This window comes from Leopardus geoffroyi, chromosome A3 (assembly GCF_018350155.1).
Source record: "Leopardus geoffroyi isolate Oge1 chromosome A3, O.geoffroyi_Oge1_pat1.0, whole genome shotgun sequence".
Classification (NCBI taxonomy): domain Eukaryota; kingdom Metazoa; phylum Chordata; class Mammalia; order Carnivora; family Felidae; genus Leopardus; species Leopardus geoffroyi.
This window is the reverse complement of record NC_059336.1, coordinates 95,349,554-95,369,686: the sequence shown is the minus strand read 5'-3', so window position 1 is coordinate 95,369,686 and position 20,133 is coordinate 95,349,554. Positions and strand designations below refer to the sequence as shown.

The following is a 20,133-nucleotide window of genomic DNA, read 5'->3' as shown; positions in this document are numbered from 1 at the left end:
CTCTGCTGCTCCTCTCTCACTCTCTCTCTCAAAATAGACAAACATTAAAAAAAATTATCCTTGGAGAAAGGGAACCCTTGTACACTGTTGGTGGGAATGTAAATTGGTACAATCACTATGAAAACAGTATGGAAGCTCCTCAAAAAATTAAACACAGAAATACTATATGATCCAATAATTCTACTACTACTTAGCCAAAGAAAACAAACACTAATTTGAAATGACGTATGAACCCCTATGTTCACTGTAGCATTATTTACAACAGCCCAGATACGGAAGCAACTGAAATGTCCATCAATAGATGGATAAAGAAGATGTGCTGTGTACATATGCGTGCACACACACACAGGAATATTACTTAGCTGTAAAAATAGAATGAGATTCTGCCATTTGCAACAATATGGATGGACATAGAAGGTATTATGCTAAGTGAAATAAGTCCGGCAGAGGAATACAAATACCATATGATTTCAGTTATGTGTGGATCCTAAAAAAACAAAACAAACCAGAAATGGACTGAAGGGTACTGGTGTTTGCCAGAGGGAGGGGGAGGGGGAATGGACAAAATAGGTGAAGGGGATTGAGAGGTACTAAAGCTCAACTTTAAGTCACAAGCATGAGGAGGGGTACAGCATAGGGAGTATAATCAATGGTATGTAATAATGTTGTATGGTGACAGATGGTAGCTAGACTTAGTGTAGTCAGTACTGTATAATGTATAGAACTGTTGAATCAGTGTTGCACACTTGAAACTAATATAACATTATGTGTCAACTATACTGCAAAAAAAAAATTTTAAGAAATTAATTCTTAGGCCAGGGGGTAATTTAATCTACACTTTGGCCAGACTTTTCTTGGAGGTCTGGATGTGACCAAGGAAGAACACAACTTTTCAGTTAGGAACTGTTCTCTAAGCATTTTCTAGCCAATAGTTTCCACAGTAACTTTGGATGGAAGACATCTGTCTGTGACTTCTGTTAAGAGAAGTAGGAGAAAAAGACAACTAGCATTTCTAAGTGCCCACCAAGGATGAGGCACCTAAGAATGTTTATCCCATATAACTATTATCACCATCTTGGTAAGTCAACATTTTTACCCCATTTTATAGATGCAGAAACAAAGGCAAGGAGGTAAGAGTTGTATGGTCAGATTTAAACACAAGCTTGTTCTGTTTGTCCTATGTCATGCTATGCCATTGTCCACAAGTATGACCACTGTAACGAGGACGACTAGCATGGCGTGCCCCAGTCGTGCCCTCAGTGATGTTAGTCACCTGACAAATTTACTACCACACTTGCATCTGTGGGTAACCGTTCCCCTCCGTTCTTAGCTCAATGAATGTGTGCAGTAAGAACAAAACAGCCCCAGAGAACATTTGGATAAATAAACAATGGGACTCAATAGGTTACAGTAAAGTTTCCAGAAAATACTGTCGGAGAAGTTCAGGATGTATATTAAGGAGTTTGGTTAATAAGAAATCAAAATTAGTGTTTTTAGGGGGGAGGAGCAGGTGTGTGTGTGTGCATGAGCACACGTGTTTACTTCATCACGGAATCAAACCAAATCCTATAAATGAGTACTGAATATATGCCTACTTGTAACATGGAGAGTGCATAAAAGGGAAAGGTATAATCCTGAAGGGCTAAGACAAGCACTTCTAATGTAAGAAATCACGAAAGAAACTAAGACTAAGGAGGTCAATATTTTAAATAAATCCTATTTTTCACCACTAAATAGTTCACTAGATAAAAGAGCTCATTTGGTTCCCCAATTTTAAAGTGTAACTAATTAGATGATAATCAACATGGTATTTGCCATCCCACGTTTAGACAATGTAGAATATGATGATCCATTACACCAATAATCAGTTACATTTAGAACTAATTATTTGAAATAAAGGTGAGCTCGTATGCACAGAATCTGCCAATATTCTCAAAGGAAAACATTATTGGGGCACCTGGATGGCTCAGGTGGTTGGGCATCCAACTTCAGCTCAGGTCATGATCTCATAGCTTATGAGTTCGAGCCCTGCATCGGGCTCTGTGCTGACAGCCCAGAGTCTGAAGCCTGCTTCAGATTCTGTGTCTCCCTCTCTCTCTGCCCCTCCCCCACTCACGCTCCGCCTCTCTCCTTCAAAAATAAATAAACATTAAAAAAATTAAAAAAAAAAAAAACATTATTCGGTGAAAAAAAGATTCTTTCATTTTCTCTTGTGAAAAGAAATAAAAAGATTGAAAATATAATGATTTTAATTACAGACAACATGGAGGCTAATAAGGATTTGAGATTTCAAATACAAGTTTCAAATATTTCAAATCATATTGTTTTTTTCTCAATGATTTTTGTAGCTCCATATTTACTAAGTGAAATATAGAAGAGAAAATTAAATTGTCTTGGGATGTTTCCTTGAAATAGCTTTTAAGAAAATAAAAATTTAAATGATACGATCAGAAAATATTCCTGGTTTACAACACCTTAAACTAAAGCTGTTTGCAGACAAGAAGCCATTGGAGGGGTCAGTATCCCACAGTAAGATTTCTTGGACAAAAAATGAGGATACTGGATAAACTGGTCCTGGGGAGGCATGTAGTATGACTCAGGAAGCAGAGAATATGTTGTTGGTTGATGTTGGCTGACCCGGTCCCACACACAGCCAGCAGAACGACCCTCAGCTCTACCTCCTGCCTGGAGCTTCTCTTCTTGCAAACTCATCTGCCTCTGTATCCACCTTTACCACTTTCCTAGAGCTAGTTTTCCAAAAAGGATTAATGCAATTCCCGTTGCATAATCTTAGTGTGCAGAAGGGTGCCTGAAGCTGACTGACAGTTCTATGAAGGCAGAGTTCACCTTCTCCGTATTTACATCCAGAGTCTTGGCCCATATGTAGGTTGTGCGAGGTTTACAGGCATACAGAAATGCACTGGAGTGTTCCTAATGTTCGATTTGGCCACCAGATGTCAGTGCATGATAACGAATGCTGTAATACCACATTAAGCCAGGAAAGCTTAAAAGGCCATTTTCAAGAGTTTAATTTGCCAGAGTAGAAAAGAGCGGACAGATTTAGAGGCAGTAAATTGTGATAGTATCTGTAGAAAAGATGAGAATCACTGGACCCTACTAACCCCCAGTTATTGATACTATGTCCTCTCAGATGGGAAAATCCATGTCCCATTTTTTTTAAAAGTGTGTCTAAAATTTAGTTTTTAAAAAGTAAAATGTGCATTAGTAAGCACATACTGATGAAAGCTCAATTACATATAAATAACTTAAACTAAATCAGGAAAATCCTAGACGTAGAGTTTAAATTATCCAAAATATAGATCTACGTAAATTACTAGGCATTTAATAATCATACTGTTGTGTATATATGTGAATTAAAGAGCCAGAAAAAAAAAAGCGTAAGAAGGTTTTTTTTACGCAAAAAATCAAATATCCCACAAACAACTGAAACTTCCCCAGATTTCATAGTTGGAATTAAAAAATGTTTCGTCTTTTTAACTAAAGATTACTGTACAAAACATTAACTTTTGATACATGAAAACGAAAAGTACAGTTGTCAAGGCCTATTCACTCTCCTCCCTCAACATGATTCAGGCCCATCCATTTATCCCATTCCTCCTCCAACAATGGATTTAGGGCACTGGTCACCTTGTTCACCATAACCACCCTCCTACACTACAGCTTTGCCCCTTCTGAGTCCATTCTCCACCCTGTAGGCAAAGGTCACTTTAAAAACACAAATTTGACCATGCATTCCCCTGCCTAGAGCACCAGCAACTTCCTAACGCCTTCAGGTTGAAGCTCAGCCCTTTGCCTTGCAAGGCCTACAGAGCACCCCAGGATCTGTCTCCAGCTCACTCAGATTTCTCCTCATTCCTGGGTTCCAGAACTGAGTATTTTACTGAATAATGCTGCCACATGAAATGGTGTTCTGAGAAATACTCATTCACACATCAGCATGTTAATTCCTACTCAGGCACTGCCTCCTCCAGGAAATCTTCTATGATTTGATCCTCCCTAATTTTACCCATCCCCCAACACACACTAGTATGTAGGTGCATACTACATAGGTAAGTGTATAGCACATCATTTATGCATCGCAGTAACTATAGCTGTTTACAGAGTATTACTCCTTTATACCTTGCAGTCCTTCCTTCTTACATCTCACTTGGCATACTGTATACTCTTAATCACCTTAGCTATCCTGTAGCTAAATCTTTTTCCAAGGCCTGGAGATACTATATCCGCAACCCAAGGTCACGCATTCTTAAAATTTTTACAGAGCTTGGAGTAGTAGCCACACACTGCAATCCAAGTCCTGGGCTCTTCCCAATATCCTGGGCTACTTCCAAAGGCCATTAAATGGGAACCATTTGATAGGAATATGGCAGAGATTATTGAAGAGTACTAATAGGGGTGCCAGACTGGCTGAGTCAGTAGAGCATACGACTCTTGTTATTAGGGTTTCGAGTTCAAGCCCTATGTTGGGAATAGAGCTTACTTAAAAAAAAAAAAAAAGTACCAATAAAGGCATTAAAGAACAACAGATACAACTCTACAGATGTTAAGCCTTCAAAAAATATTGGCATAAACTCAGACAGAAAGTTGCTGAATTTGCCTTCTTCCTCTTTTTAGTACCTGAATTAGGAACCCCAAATTGCTTTCCAGAAGCTAAATGGTTCTACTTACTGGCTTTCATTTTTATGCATTTGGTTTGCTTCTTGCTAACTGCTTTAGGACATAAGCTGTATCTTGAATTTTCTTCATCAGTATGTTTACAGTATTTTGTCAGGGATTTCTCCTCTTTTTTCTGTCCTCAGGTTAATGTAATACATAGGAAGCTTACCTTTTCCATAACCTAATGTGAGTGTTCCCACATGTCTGCAGTCAGAATGACTTTACAGAGTATCACAGGAGAAGAGGAGACCTAGGGCAAGCCTCTCTAAGAAAGAACTATGTTGATTTCCACAGTAAAAGGGAGAGTTAGAACTGGGAAGGAACTCAATAAGATGCTCTGTGAAAATGTACTACTTTAAGGAAGCATTCCTTCTTGCCTCCTTGGAGAGACCATGAGTCAATAAAACCCTTTAAGAATCATTGAGCCAGCCAGAATTCTGGTTCACGGCTCCTTAAGGGATCAGGGTTTCAACAGGAGCACCTAAGAATTAATCTCACTATTCAAAAGGTATTAAGAGAGATGTTTAGAGTAGGGTGCCAACTGAAAAACTCTACTTCTTTAGTCTCCTGAAGCATAGGTCTGCACGAGGTGATGCATTTGGTCTTCTTACATAAGATACCTGTATTAGCACTCCAGCTCTCCACTGGGCCTGTGTTCTAAACCCTGGGCTAGGGTTATTATGCTTGGGTGTCCAGAAACCTCCATGTCCCAAAAATGGGCTGGGGTCTTGCTATGAAATGAGTTACCATCTTACTCCTGTTTCTTAACCACGTTTTTCCAACTAGATCTCCTAGATTGTCCATATATACCTGAGAAGTGCACATAGTTGGAATCACCTTAGGGCAGTGACCACCATAACATGGAGATGCTCCCCAGAGGACAATTCTCCCATCAGTGCAGTTGGCCTATGTGCCCTAACCTTGTCAGATAAAGAGTTTTGCTATCCTCATTGGCCTGTGATGCAGATGCTCCATGATGTCTTATGCTCACATTCCAACACTTCTATCCACTGAATACCAGCAGTAAGAGAATTACAAGTAGATCCACACAATTATACTTGAAAGAAGAGGGAGAAAATGGAAGAAATACCAGCGGGAAGAGGGTATGAAAAATCAGGTAGAAATAGCAAGGGCAATGTATGTAGAGTTGGTATGTCATGGTGACATTTCACTCAATGTAGTTGAGGTCAGATTGTCCTACTCTTCAAGTAAAAATAAATCTTGCAAATCAGAAATAATACGAAGAAAAAAAAAAAGAATATGGTTAATGCTATAAAAATTCACCCCCCCCCATTCTAAATTTAAAGTAGTTGAGAACTAGCAAGTAAAAGCACATAGACTTGGGGGTCCTTAAAGATTCAAACACAGAGTTACAGAGGAGGGGCAGTAAAAGTTGGATGACAAGGCTCAAAAAGGGAAGAGCTAGTGGTAGCCAAGACATGGAAACAAGGACTGGAATTGACTTATTTAAGAACTGTTCTTAAAGAACTGTGTAAGGAGAAGAGTGAAGTATGAGAAAAATGGTAAATATAGTAGACTAATGCTTTATTTTCTTCTTAGACTGTAGAAGAGAAATACATTTTTCTATAGGCTGAGGGAGTTTCTCCTAGTGGAGAAAGAGAAACTAAATGTCCAAGAAAATAATTACTAATCAAGCAAATACCCAGGGCAGGTGGGGAAAAGTAAGAAAATTCACAAGAAGGTAATAAAGTTAGAGGAATTTGAGATTGTGTTTACTATCTGATTTAAAACAAACGTTTAAAATGCAAATAGCTACCCATTATAAAGACTGGGTCATGAATGGTGTTACTTTCCATTTTTCTCAAGTGCCTTCATCTACAAAAGAAGCTTCAAAAAACAAGATATAGTATGCTCTCTTCTCTTTAAAGTAGAAATTCTGTAGGAATAACTTTTAATTTTCCTCTCTCTCACTCTTTCAAGTTTTCTGGCAGTAAAATAGACATTTTAATAAGATTTATTTCTGAGTAGTCATTATATTTTTAAAATTCTTTTTAGTATTCCTTAGTAGTTTCACCCAATAAAATTAACTACCTCAAACTGCCACATTTTAAACAGAGGCTGATTTTTCCATTGATTAGCAATCATTTTCTCTTTGCTATTTTATCATTAGAAACTCCCTTGACAGTTTCAAGTTGTTAAAATCCTGGTTTTTTTCTTCATTCCTTTGCTTCATAAATCACTACATCAACTCTTCATGTAGGCAGAAAAATAGTGCCAGAAAATAGGTCACCATGCATTGAGCCACAATTTTAACTACCTAGATTTAAAAAAAAAAAAAAAAAAAAAAAAAACAATCCTACAACTTAACAAGTTAACGTAAAAATACTAATTTTTACCTTGTTTTTAGTCAGCTATCAAACTTTACGTCACTTCTGCATCCTACCGCCCATAAAACTGGGTTTTGCATACTGATGACTAACACAAATCGTGCTTGAAATTGAACATTAAGGCATGCTAGCCATGCTCACAATGGACTTGTGTATTTCTCTAGTTCCTTTCACTTCAGGATCTCAAACATACTTTACTTTTTAAAATCTCCTTCACGTTGGCAAGTCAGTAAACCTAGCATCAGGAAGGGATATTGACAGAAAACTAATTCACAGGAAGTTTGAGTGAGTTTCCCTCCCAATGTGGTATCAATTTGTTTAATATCTGAGAATAGCTTTTAGGATATAAGACAGATGTCTGAATTCAAAAATCAATTTCAAGTCAATATGTCCGCAGAATAAAAAAAAAAAATACCAAAGTATTCATTATGCAACTAAAGAACAGAAATGGAGAATTCTGCCACCAAGAGAAGGAGAACATTAATTTTTAGTGATAATTTCAAATATCCTTAAGGACTGTCTAGGTTTGCTGGTGTCAAATGGTGGAAAAAAATCAACAAATCTACAAATGGCTAATTACCTTATATCTGGTCATATTCTGTAATACTTTATTAGCATTACTATTTTTGACAAAGTACTGAAATTGCACTTACTAAATTTTTAGGGAACCATACCCAATTGAATTACTATCTATAAATCACCAATTTAGATGGTTCTCCCTGATGATTTTTGTCAATCTCTGAGAAATGAAGTTTTAAACATTTGTCAATCTCTGAGAAATAAAGTTTTAAACATTAGATAATGCTTTAGTTACTTATATAGTTTGTGAACCAGTATACATTTATTAATAAAATATTACTTGATTAATATACTTAGCTAATATATAATTGAGTAGTCTGGTATTCTATAAGCATAGAATAAACATAATACACTTATTTTAACTAATAAAATTTACTTAGTATAATAGCTAAAATACAGTGAATTACTTAGTTAATATGTCATGTTCTGTAAGAAACTTACATTTCTGTATTAACCTCCCAAAGCCGTATTTGCACAGCGTATCACTACAGTTAAAAAAACAAAATACTACATGGCAATGAGAAAGAATGAAATATGGCCCTTTGTAGCAACGTGGATGGAACTGGAGAGTGTGATGCTAAGTGAAATAAGTCATACAGAGAAAGACAGATACCGTATGTTTTCACTCTTATGTGGATCCTGAGAAACTTAACAGAAGACCATGGGGGAGGGGAAGAAAAAAAAGAAAAAAAAAGAGGTTAGAGAGGGAGGAAGCCAAAACATAAGAGACTCTTAAAAACTGAGAACAAACTGAGGGTTGATGGGGGGTGGGAGGGAGGAGAGGGTGGGTGATGGGTATTGAGGAGGGCATCTGTTGGGATGAGCGCTGGGTGTTGTATGGAAACCAATTTGACAATAAATTTCATATTTAAAAGTAAACATTAAAAAATAAAATAAAATAAAAAAGCAACACACACACACACACACACACACACACACACGCACCAACATTTCAAATGTTTGAGTATTTCCAATATACTTTGCTAATAGATTTTCCCCATACAGTCTTAAGTTTTATTTTATGAGTCCAAAGCCTTTTGTATTGTGAACCTCATTTTTAGTAAAAGCTCCTTTCAGTGAGAAGGTTCTGGATAAAAAGAAAATGGGAAGGTGGAGTCCTCACGCTTGGGCAGAAGGTGGCAGCAGCTGAAGGGTCTGACTGTCCTTCCAGGGAGTTCTCCGCATTCAGTGCTTCTACTCCTATTACTAGGTCCTGGCAGGGTTTACTGTTTACTTTTTGAAATTAACATAGGATTATAAAAGTATAGTTTTGTCAAAATCTGACTAATCCACCTACTAATTTTAAAAACTATCATTTCATAAAATAATTTTGTATTGGAGATTGTTTGCAATTTTCTATTCCGTTTAACTTGACTAGGCATTTTTTGGTCTAATGCACACTTTTAAAATTAATGTAGCATTAGAATGTTTTAATATCGAGTAAATCACCCGCTCATTTTCATCTCCTCAAAATGTGGGCTTATTCATTCTTAGTCCAGAGAAAAAACTTCATCATTACTCTGTCAAGTTGCAAAAGAACTCTTAGAATTTTTATTGGGATTGTCTGAACACTGTAAAAATTAAGAATCAATAGTTTTCCTACCCAGGCTTGTGATATCATTGTGAGATCATACCCAAAAGTAGAACTTGCCACTCAGTTTTTTTGTTTTGTTTCTAGTCCTCCACATCTGTATCAGGATTATTTCCAACATTTATAAGGAAATAAGGAATAAAATAAAGCCAACAAACTACTTTTCATTTCTATCAACAGGATCATTTTTTTAAAAAATAGGATCTGTTTTTCCATGACTCTATGTTTTTGCACTTTGCAAATCTGTGGACATATGTTTATTTTAAAACTGATTACCTTACTGAACTCTATTAGCTCCAATGGAGTCTCCTCAAACTTTGTGAATTACATATTAACCCCCAATACCTGTGGTAAATACTTAAATAATATTTTTTAAATGTTTATTTATTTTTGAAAGAGAGAGCAAGCGTGAGCACGAGTGGGGAGGGGCAGAGAAAGGGAGACACAGAATCTGAAGCAGTCACCAGGCTCCAAGCTGTCAGCACAGAGCCCAAAGCCAGGCCCAAACCCAGAAACCATTAGATCATGACCTGAGCCGAAGCCGGACACTTAACCAACTGAGCCACCCAGGTGCCCCTAAATTTCCAAATATCTTTAAATAAATATAATCTGTCACTTGCATGAAATCAGTTGAATGTGATATGTGAGTTATTAACTTTCTCTCCCAACACTTAACCAACTGAGCCACCCAGGCGATCCTGTGGTAGTCACTTTAAATTTATTGTATTTAATCTTGACCAAAAAAAAAAAAAAAAAAAAGAAAGAAAAAAAACATAGGAAACAGTATATGGTCTAAGCTATCTCTATTATATTTTGACTGACTGAAAAAACTAAAAGAGGAGACACCCCTGTGAGAACAGCTAGGTCAAGTATCCTAATTATTCCTCCATTAGATCTTCCAGCTTTAGGTCTGTAGCAATCACTGCTTTGTTCCCAATTCTCTTCTCTAGCCAGTCACCTCCTGCCAAAAATTCATGTCAACAGATCCAAAAGCAAGCTCATCATCTTTCTCCACAGCTGTTAAGTAACCTATTTTTCTCTTATGAATTTCTTTAATACTGTGTTTTATCACTTGAAAGGTATTTAATACATTCTACTTCTCCCATCTCCTTACAGGGAAATAGAATCCTTGAAAGCAGATACCAACTATTTTAAATCTTGGTAGTTCTCACAACACACTTAGACTCTCACACTGAACACAGAATGAGCTCAGATGAATTCCAGCATCCCATAGGTGGGTCCATATCCTGATCCAGGAGAAGTGAGGGCTCTCATCCTGGGGTACTGATTACATGCATGCCTCCCATTCACTTTGATGCCATCTTCCTACCGCTTCGCTCATTGGGACACACCCCCAGAAACAGCAGGTGCAGAATGTGGGTCATTCATGGGTCCTGCAGAGGCATTACCCAGAGGGGTCTATTCAAGGAAGATGGTGATCCCATGTGGGATCAGTGGGCAACAACGTTTGTCAATGATTTAAAATGAAGACATTGAGGGTAGTTCTTCACCCAGGCACAACATAGAGGCAACCTATACCTAGACTGCTTATGACATTTGTCCCCTTAAAAATAAAGATCATCATCCAAGTGATGAATGGTCCCTACATAACCAGTGGGATAAAAAAAAGTTAATGATTTACAGGGCTTCTGCTTGCCTAACCTCAGGTCCTCTTCAACATTGTTGTTAGATCCTTTGAATACAAGAAAACTAGGCTCTGCCACTATGTTGGATTCCCATCAACAGAAATAGGATATAATTTACCTTTTATCCTAAGCCTCTACGAGGGGTAAATTCATGTATGCTACTGTGGCCCTTCATCCCCGAATCATTTTTTTCAATGCAAGTGTATACTCCTCTGTGCGCACCACTGGGTCACTTACATCAAACTCATTCAGAGCTGCAGCCAGCTCACCGATGCCTGTGTGGCCTTTGGCTTCATCGGTGGGCGAGGTAGCTTGAGCAGCATTGGAGATGCCAGCAATGGCTTCCTGGACTTGTTTAAACACATAATCTCGGTTGGCTCTGGTGGCAGCAACATCTGGGTGGCGGAGAAATGCTTGGGAGGCTGTGTACAGCATTGTGGCATTCTTCTTTAGAGCCCCTCGGGCGGCTGCCATCTCATCCCGACAGTGAGGGTCCTTCAGCTCCTGTGTGTGCAAAACATGAGACCTGTCACATCCATGAAGTTTGCCATGGAAACCTTTGTTATTGAACTCTGAGTCAGACTCACAGAACTCCACTGAATTTTGTAAACCATCTACCTTCCCTTGTCCTCTCTCTAACTGCCAGGACTTTGTGTATGGTGTTCTTTCTGCATGAAATACTGGAGTACCCCTCTTCTACCCTACCCTTTCACTCAACATGGCCCATCTTCCTGGAACCTATTCCATTCAGCTCTCTAGGCGATGTCTCCTATCTGCTCCCACAAGCCCCTATCCCCTCCTATCATCAATACTTATTATACTGTACTGGAGTTACATATTTAAGCATGTATTGTATCCATTGAGAGCAGGAAACCCGATCTTGTTTAGTGGCCCTTGACTTATTAGCAAATGTTTGGCCTATAAAAGGCACTCAAATATTGCTGGGGAAAATGTAAAAACCAAGATACAGACAAGTAGCCTGCATGGATAGGAGTTAGTTAAGCAGCAGAGGAAAACCCAGACTTCAGTCTTCTGATATTGCTTGCCCCTATATTCAATGACAATTACAAACATGGGAAATCAAACTCTTCTGATTTTTGCTTAGTGCATAGCTGCCACTTCATTATCAGGTTCGGACTAGGGTTCATTTCATTTTATTTTTTTAAAGCTATCTTTAATGGCAGCTCAATCACTGAGTTTAGGGAATAAAAATAGATCAAAGGTGATGTGCCTTCCTAGTTTTGGCTGTCAAAATAATACTACTGGGGAATCTCTTGATCTTCAGCTTTAAAGAGCATTGTTAAGAAAATGTTCACATCATTTACAGAAATGTTAAAGGCAGTGCTGCTCTCTGAGGCCATGTAGGATTGCCAGCTGAGGATCTCAGAGAAATTTTTCCAGTTTCAAAACATCATTGAAGGTTATTTGAATCACTGGGGTTCAGTTTCTATTTGTTTATTCAGTATGTGTTATATGAATGACCTGGCAACAATTGTATCTTTTCTTTTGTGTGTCAAAACGACTCTGAGACAAGCACAATTTATTGGTTATCTAGGATTGTCAAGGCAGATTGACAAGTAATAATTAACTGAACCATCTATCCTCTTTTGTTTATGCACTAATGAATTTAGCCCACCAACATGATTTCTAGTTTGAGGGCATTTCTTTTTGATCCTAAATATGAACACCAATAGGTAACCGACATATGTGTGTACTTTCTATGCCAGATAATTATCTAGGCATTCAAAGTGAAAGGTTTCTCCCGACTAGCCATGAAGAGCCTTTTAACCTCCAGAACTCTGGTCCAGAAATTGCATATTATATTACTGGGTACCTATACTTAAAAAAGGAAGAGATGGAAGGGGGATTCTCCCCATAAAAACATTTGAGGAAACATTCCTTAATTACATTAAAAAACCCTGCAAACAATCTAAATGTTAAATTATGAAGAATTGGTTAAGTAAATGACTGAAGCATTTATTTATTTGATAGACTCTGGATACTATAGTTTTCAATAAATGACATGAATAATATTTACAAGATAAATGAAAAGGCAGAACATAATATGCATACTTGTATGCAAAGTATGATTATAAATATGTTAAAATATGAAGATAAATCACTAAAATGCAATATACCAAAATTGTACCACCTTTTTCTTGGGTGGTAGGGTGTTCTATGGTTTTTTCCTTCTTCCAATTCTACCTGTTTTCTAAATTTTCTTGAAAGAGACTGAACTAGCAGTTAATTAAAAATAAGGTATTGATGAAATAAATAATACTTAGGGGTATTCTCATATAAATCTCATACATGTCCATGAATTTTAATACACATCTATATACACACCAGTACCTGATGTTTCCATCTCCAACCCACAACTCTCTTCTATTTGACATTTTTACATGGAGAGTTCACAGGCATCTCACAATCCATGTATCTAAATATGAAATATTAATTTCTGTACCCAACTGACCCAGTCTTTCCCATCTCTGTAAATTTACCAACATTCACTCATGTGCTGAAACCAGAACCTTAGAACTGAACTGGTTGCTGTCACTTCCTAACATGTCCAATTTAACATCAGGTCCTCAGAGTTCTATTTTCAAAATAAACTCAGATTCTTTGCAGTTTCCTCCATTTCCACCACTACAAACGAATCAAGACCACCATCTCTCACCTAGACTACTTCAGCCCCCCCAAATATAGCTGGTCTCTCCTCTTCCATTCCCTTCTGCACAACATATCTAGAATGCTAAAATACGTATTTGAGACATTGATATCAAACTTCGAAATATCCAAATACTACCCACCCACTTACAATAAAATCCAAGACTTCTGCAAGACTCCCAATGTCCTGGCCCCTACCTTTCTTCCCAACTGCCCGCGTGGTTCACTAAGATCAAGATCCAATGGCTTTTTTCTCAGTTGTTTAAATTAGCTAAGTAGCTTTCTTGGTTCTCACATTTGTGTTTCAGAGTAACTTCACTCCTACCCATCTTACATTTTGGACTATCACACAAGAGCTCATTTGAGTTTTGCTGATTACAAAATACTTAAATCATCAAGTAATCTCAAATCACATGTGTGTGTCTCTCACACAAAGAATACTGTAAGCATGTTAGGGGCAGAAACTAGATCTTGGTCCAGTTTGTAATACCAACGTTCCTTCAACCTGGCACAGAAGAACACTCGACAAATGTTTGTTGAATAAAACTTTCCTGTTGGTCACAGACCATCTTAAATCACTAGGAATTGCCCTACGTGTTGAAGAATTCTAGGAACAGTCAAGAGGACAGGTAAAGGATTTTTAACTGACCCTTTCACATTTGGAGATGTGTTTCCTAAGGGAAAAAAATAAAAACAAATTCCTTGAGGATAAAATCCTAATGGTACTTGACAAACAACTAGAATAGACTAAATTGAGTGCTAGCTCTAGATAAAAGGAAGACAGAAGACACTATGTCAGTCACCTTCATCAGAGTAACTCACTCTTAACGTGTGTTATCCCACACCCCCACACATTTATTTTCTTCTCTGCCTTTCCTTGATTTTCTTTGCCTAGTCTTCTTGTCTTTCATAAAGGGGTCACTCAACATGCTGCACATTTGGGCTATGCATATGCATGATGGGGTCTACAGGGTTAGGAAACAAAAAGTGAGGGCAAAGGGTGGTGCTCAGACAGCATCCACTGCACTACATGAAACCACTCTCCCCGCCTTTTTTTTTTCTCTTTTTTTTTTTTTTTTTTTTTTTTTGATTGGGGAGCTTTTCTTACAGTGGGAAAAATGTTACAGTGGTTCCCGCCAGTCACACAGGAGGCCTGTGACCTACCCTAGGTAGGCAGGGGGCAGAGAGAACCCCAGGGCCCACAATGCTATGAAAACTGGCCCATGTAATAAGCAACCTTTGTTGATCACAGGTTCTGAGGACATTTGCTAATTTGATAACCAGCAGATAAGGCTGATTTGTTGTTTAAGCCTACCAAGCTAGGAGGTTAAACACACATTTTCTCCCCCAGCATTTCCTGAATTGTCCCCACCTGTTGTCTTCTTGCTGCTACATAGTTGAGTTTCACCATTTCTTTGCCAAATTCTTTAAAGCGATTTGCAAGGTCTTGTTCATTTGTAGCATTTTTGACAGCTTCCAAGGCCTCTTCCACCTGAGGTAATAAGGAACATTTATCAATGGATAGAATTTAAATATTAAACATGTTAGAAATGGTCATTTGTTAAAAAAAAATATGCCTAGGGATTCACATTTAAATAAAATAGAAGTACCACTAATAAGTACTTATAATCAGAATATTTCTTCACAACACACAGGATATTTTGTACCCAAAAAGATAATGCCTGAACTCTTGAAGCATTAGAACTATATCAATTGTCGTTTATTGGGTTAAGATTCTGATGAGGAATACAGACTAATAATTTCACATAGACACATACAAGAAAATCGATCGAAGAAAAAAACATGGAATTTGAAAACAAATTCTAGAAATCTTCAGGAGGAAGTGCTTCACCAACGAAAACTGAAGGAATTCCCTGAAGTGTGAGTGCGCTTGAATCTGCAACCACAGTTCTTGGCAACACCTCTGCAGCCAGAGCTGAATGGCCTGTAACTGTGAACTGAGTTCACACCCTGCCATCCACTGGAAAGAGGAGCTGTACACCCCGTGGAGAAGCAAGTGAATCTGAAGCTTCGTTGCCACTGAAGGTGGTGTCAGCTGGGGTAGAATGCAGGTGAGCAGAATGAGAGCAGGCATGCCTCCCTAATGATGTGCCCTGCTTCCAATTCTTGCCAACTGGATCATGCAATTTTTGCAGAGAGGTCTTAGACTTGAATTAGGAATTTCACTAAGAACTCCTTTACAGATGATTTGAGGATTTGGTGGGTGCCTGGGTGGCTCCGAGTTCGGCTCAGGTCATGATCTCACTGTTAGTGGGTTCAAGCCCTGCGTCGGCTCTATGCTGAGAGCTCAGAGCCTGGAGCCTGCTTCAGATTCTGTGTCTCCCTCTCTGCCCCTCCCCCAGTCACATTAGGTCTCTCAAAAATAAAATAAAAAACATTAAAAAAAATAAAATAAATGACTTGAGGATTTGGGTGGTACTAAAGTCATTCTCCAGAATGACTTTAATGTTTTTATTTATTTTTGAGAGAGCACACACATGCGGGAGAGTGGAGAGAGGGAGACAGAGGATCTGAAGCAGGCTCTGCACTGACAACAAGAGAGCCCGATGTGGGGCTCGAACTCATGAACCAGGAGATCATGACCCAGCAGAAGCTGGCACTTCACCAACTGAGCCACCCAGGTGCCCCCTCCAGAATGACTTTACTACAGTGTGAAGATTTCCACAACTGGTAACATTAAACACCTGTGGTCTCAATTTAAATTAAAACTAAAATTGAGATATGAAGTAATCCATGACATCATCATCAGTCAACTTGCTATTTTGTCAGTGGAAATAACCAAGAACAAAATTCTGAGTAAGGCACAAAACAGGTATGTGTTTGCTCAATCAAAAGTTCTTCTATACAAAAAGGGACCCTAGTAGACAGACTTCTGCTAATGCTGTCTTCTAATAGAAGCAACAGAAAAAGAGCAGGCAGCTCAGTCACGTGAAGTGAAGAAAATGCAGGGCCTACTGAAGAATTCTGATTAGCTCTTTGTATTTGAAGCAAGCCAAAGGGAACATACAGGGAGTTCATCGTTTGACAATGCGGAAATACAAAGGACCACTAAAACAGCTAGAAAAAGCCAGAGATTAACACAGTTCTGAGCTACAGAGATCTACCTTTGTTTAAGCTTGACACAATCACAAAGATACCTAATTCAATATCCTTATCAAGTTTCACTGAGTGGAGGAAGAGAATCGTGTATATAAACCAGTGATAATGGAGATCATCAACCCTTTTCTCTGTAGACATGCCATTCAATTCACTAAATAGGCTAACCCATTTTTATTAAGAGTTGTAGCAAGCCAGGGAAGTTATTGAGAACGCTGGTAATCTAGACTCCACATAAAATTAAGTTTCCATTCACATCTCCTATGGAAATTCTGAATCTTTTCTTAACTGTAAAAAATATAAAATACTTTCACTTCTCAATGTTAGTCTTGTTCAATTCCTATCCAGGCTCTAATAATACACAAGGAAAAACAGTAACAATCATTGAAAAAAAGGACTGTTGTGTGTAAAGATACTTTTTTAGGGACTCGAATCAAGTATGGTATGGAATAGGCCAGATAAAGCATTTTCATAGTTTAATTAGAATCTTATAACTCAAACCTTTAAAACAACAAATCAGTGATGTCTCGCTTTCTAATAGATTTGTAATTATCTTAACACGGCTATCAACACCATCATGGAGAGGACAGTTCTTGGCAGTTAATTTGTTCCTGCTGCTTATTTGAGCTGTAAATCTTTCCGGAGGACATAAAAACTGGTTCCAGCGAAGAGCAAAATAATTATCTCAGAAGGAGCTAAATCTTGGATTTGTTTTCTAATACATATATAAAACGGGCTTCTTACTGAATATTAATCAGACCAATTGGGAGTATCTGTTTTGTTGCTTTATACCTTACATTTTCTTATTGGCTGTATCTGAAGAATCCAGATGCTGGTTTGAATTTATGTTTCTAATACAGTGAAGTTCTTTTAAAAAGAAACACCAATGATGGGGTCTCTGTGTTAAGGTAGACTTAGCCATACTTAGAGTTTTAATCTACAAGGATCTCCAGAGGTCAAGTAATGCAAAGTTCTCATGTAGAAACATGGGTTCAGAATCAGTCCAAGGTCTGGAAGAAATGGGACCATAGCAGAGAATGGTGGGAGCAGACAAATGGTGGGGGTGGGGGGGATGCTGAAGGGACAAGAAGGAAAAGGGGGAAAAAAAAAGGGGCAGTGACCAGACACTTCTTCTGAGAAGTCAAAATTAATGGAATAACCAAGTTGGTCCTTTTCTTGTTTTTTTTTTTTTAAACAGAGCCAATGATATTTTCTTTCTGAGTGTCTGGATTAAAGGAAATTACAGGGATATAAGCCAAACACTTTAAAAGGCAGTTCTTATACAGAATACTCAGGACACTTTCTCCAAAAATTTTTTCAGAGCACTTAGATGGCACAATTGGTTAAGCATCCAACTCTTGATATAAGCTCAGGTCATGATCTCACCATTCATGAGTTCAAGCCCTGCTGACAGCACTGAACCTGATTGGGATTCTGGCTCTCTGCTCCTACCCAATGCTCTCTCTCAAAATAAATAAACAACTTAAAAAAAAAAAAAAAAAAAAAAAAGGAAAACCTCCCTAGGCCCCACATTGTTAGATATGAGTCAATATGTGTGAGGAAGGCCGTGGGTCAGACCGTTCTGTGTTTGAACCCCAGCTCTGTCACTTGTTTGCATTATGATCCAGGCAAGCCACTTAAACCTTTCAGACCCTCAAGGTCATTTAATAAAATGAAGATAATAATGTTTACATATTACACAAAGTTATTGTGAGAATTATAGAAGAAATGAAGAAGGTTTTTGTAAATGAAAAATGAAAAAATGAAGATGGCTAAGCTCAATTAGAAAATAAATTTAAGTGGGCTAAATACTGTAATTATGATAAAAACTCTCAGATGGAACTTTTGAGAGACCGACAGAGAACCCCAAGCAGGCTCCACACTGTTACCGCAGAACCCAATGGGGAGTTTGAACTCACAAATCTTGAGATCATGCCCTGAGCCGAAATCAATAGTTAGATGTTTAACCAACTGAACCACTCAGATGCCCCAACAGATGGAACGTTTAAAAACAGACCCCACAAGAAGCTATCAAAAAGAGATAATTTAAACAGTAAGATAAAAAAGATTAAGATAAAACCTCTTACACTAATGAATTTTAATTGTATCTGCAATAAATTCTAAATATATAAAATGCCAATATGAATACAAAAAGAAACAAGAGAACTTGAATAGATCAAAGTATATGACAGAAATGGAACAAAGACTTCTTCTCTACTCTTTTCTCAAACTAGGTATTCTGTATATGTAGGAAAGCAAAGGAAGAAATGCAAAATAGCAAACACTTAGAATAACTGGCAAGAATTAATAGCTCCTTAAACAGAGACACTGACCTGCCACTTAGCGTCTAGCTAAGTATCGGAGTATCTGTTAAGGAAAGTATCTAATGAAGATGTTTTCCCAAATAATTTCCAAGAGGCAAGGCGCTCGGAACATCTGCACACCAGGCACTCGGGAGAGTGGAAGCCTCACAGTGAAGGCCTGCCAGCGAGGGCTCTAAGCAGAGCAGAGCTCCTGGGGAGGTGTTATAAGGGGGAAGCTTGAGAGCCGCGCCTGTCCGGAACTGGGAAGTCTTTTCCAATGAGCTGATAAAGGAAGCCTTTAGAGGCAGCAGCCGTAGCTTCCCTTCTTAAGAATGCCCTCGGAGTCCTGGATATCACAATCAACTGTTCTCCTCCCACAGCAGGCCCGGCTGTGAACACCAAAGTGAGAACTCTGTTCAACCAGGTACACCTGTCCTTAATAGTGGCAGCTTGGGCAGGGTACAACTGAAAAGACTCAAAGAGCTAGAAAAGATATTAAAATTTCCTCCCTTGTTAGTGGATTTAGGTATTATTTTCAGAGCTTGTCACTTAAAACTCTTAAAATCTTGGTCTCTTCACAGAGATTGTTCAAAATAGCCCCTACCCCCATTCCTAAAGCAGGCCTGCCTTCCACAGACTACAGCTTTGTCAAATTGTTGGCAACCAGCTCTTTATTTTTTTTTTTTAATTTTTTTTTTCAACGTTTATTTATTTTTGGGACAGAGAGAGACAGAGCATGAACGGGGGAGGGGCAGAGAGAGAGGGAGACACAGAATCAGAAACAGGCTCCAGGCTCTGAGCCATCAGCCCAGAGCCCGACGCGGGGCTCGAACTCACGGACCGCAAGATCGTGACCTGGCCGAAGTCGGACGCTTAACCGACTGCGCCACCCAGGCACCCCAGCAACCAGCTCTTTAAATCAGTCTCCCATTTTCCTGATTGGAACTTCATGTATTTACTTCATTATACGAAAAGTAGTCTGCGAATCCACGTAGTCATTCAATACTTATTAAGCAGCTCCTAGGAGTCAGGCAGATATATAGGGATGGGGGTGCTGAACTGAGGAGTCAATCCTTCGCCCCCCTGGATTGTGTCACCTGGCTCTCCCATCAAAATTTACCATCCATACCAGGGCCACAAATCAGGGCGTAAGGATCCTCAATCCTGTTGGGACAGACTAACCTCATTTCAGGATCCTCTTGTGG

General features: G+C 38.5%; 1 protein-coding gene across 5 annotated transcripts in view; it reads right to left on the bottom strand.

Annotated features, from left to right (window-relative positions):
• CTNNA2 (catenin alpha 2) overlaps positions 1-20,133 on the bottom strand; it is a 1,108,364-nt gene that overhangs the window by 742,745 nt on the left and 345,486 nt on the right. For all 5 annotated transcript variants that reach the window (XM_045446647.1, XM_045446648.1, XM_045446649.1 and 2 more), the window contains exons 5-6: positions 14,881-15,000; positions 11,079-11,345 (exon numbers count right to left, since the gene is read on the bottom strand). In XM_045446647.1, the coding sequence (XP_045302603.1) occupies positions 11,079-11,345; positions 14,881-15,000 (387 nt within the window). The remainder of the gene's footprint in view (positions 1-11,078; positions 11,346-14,880; positions 15,001-20,133) is intronic.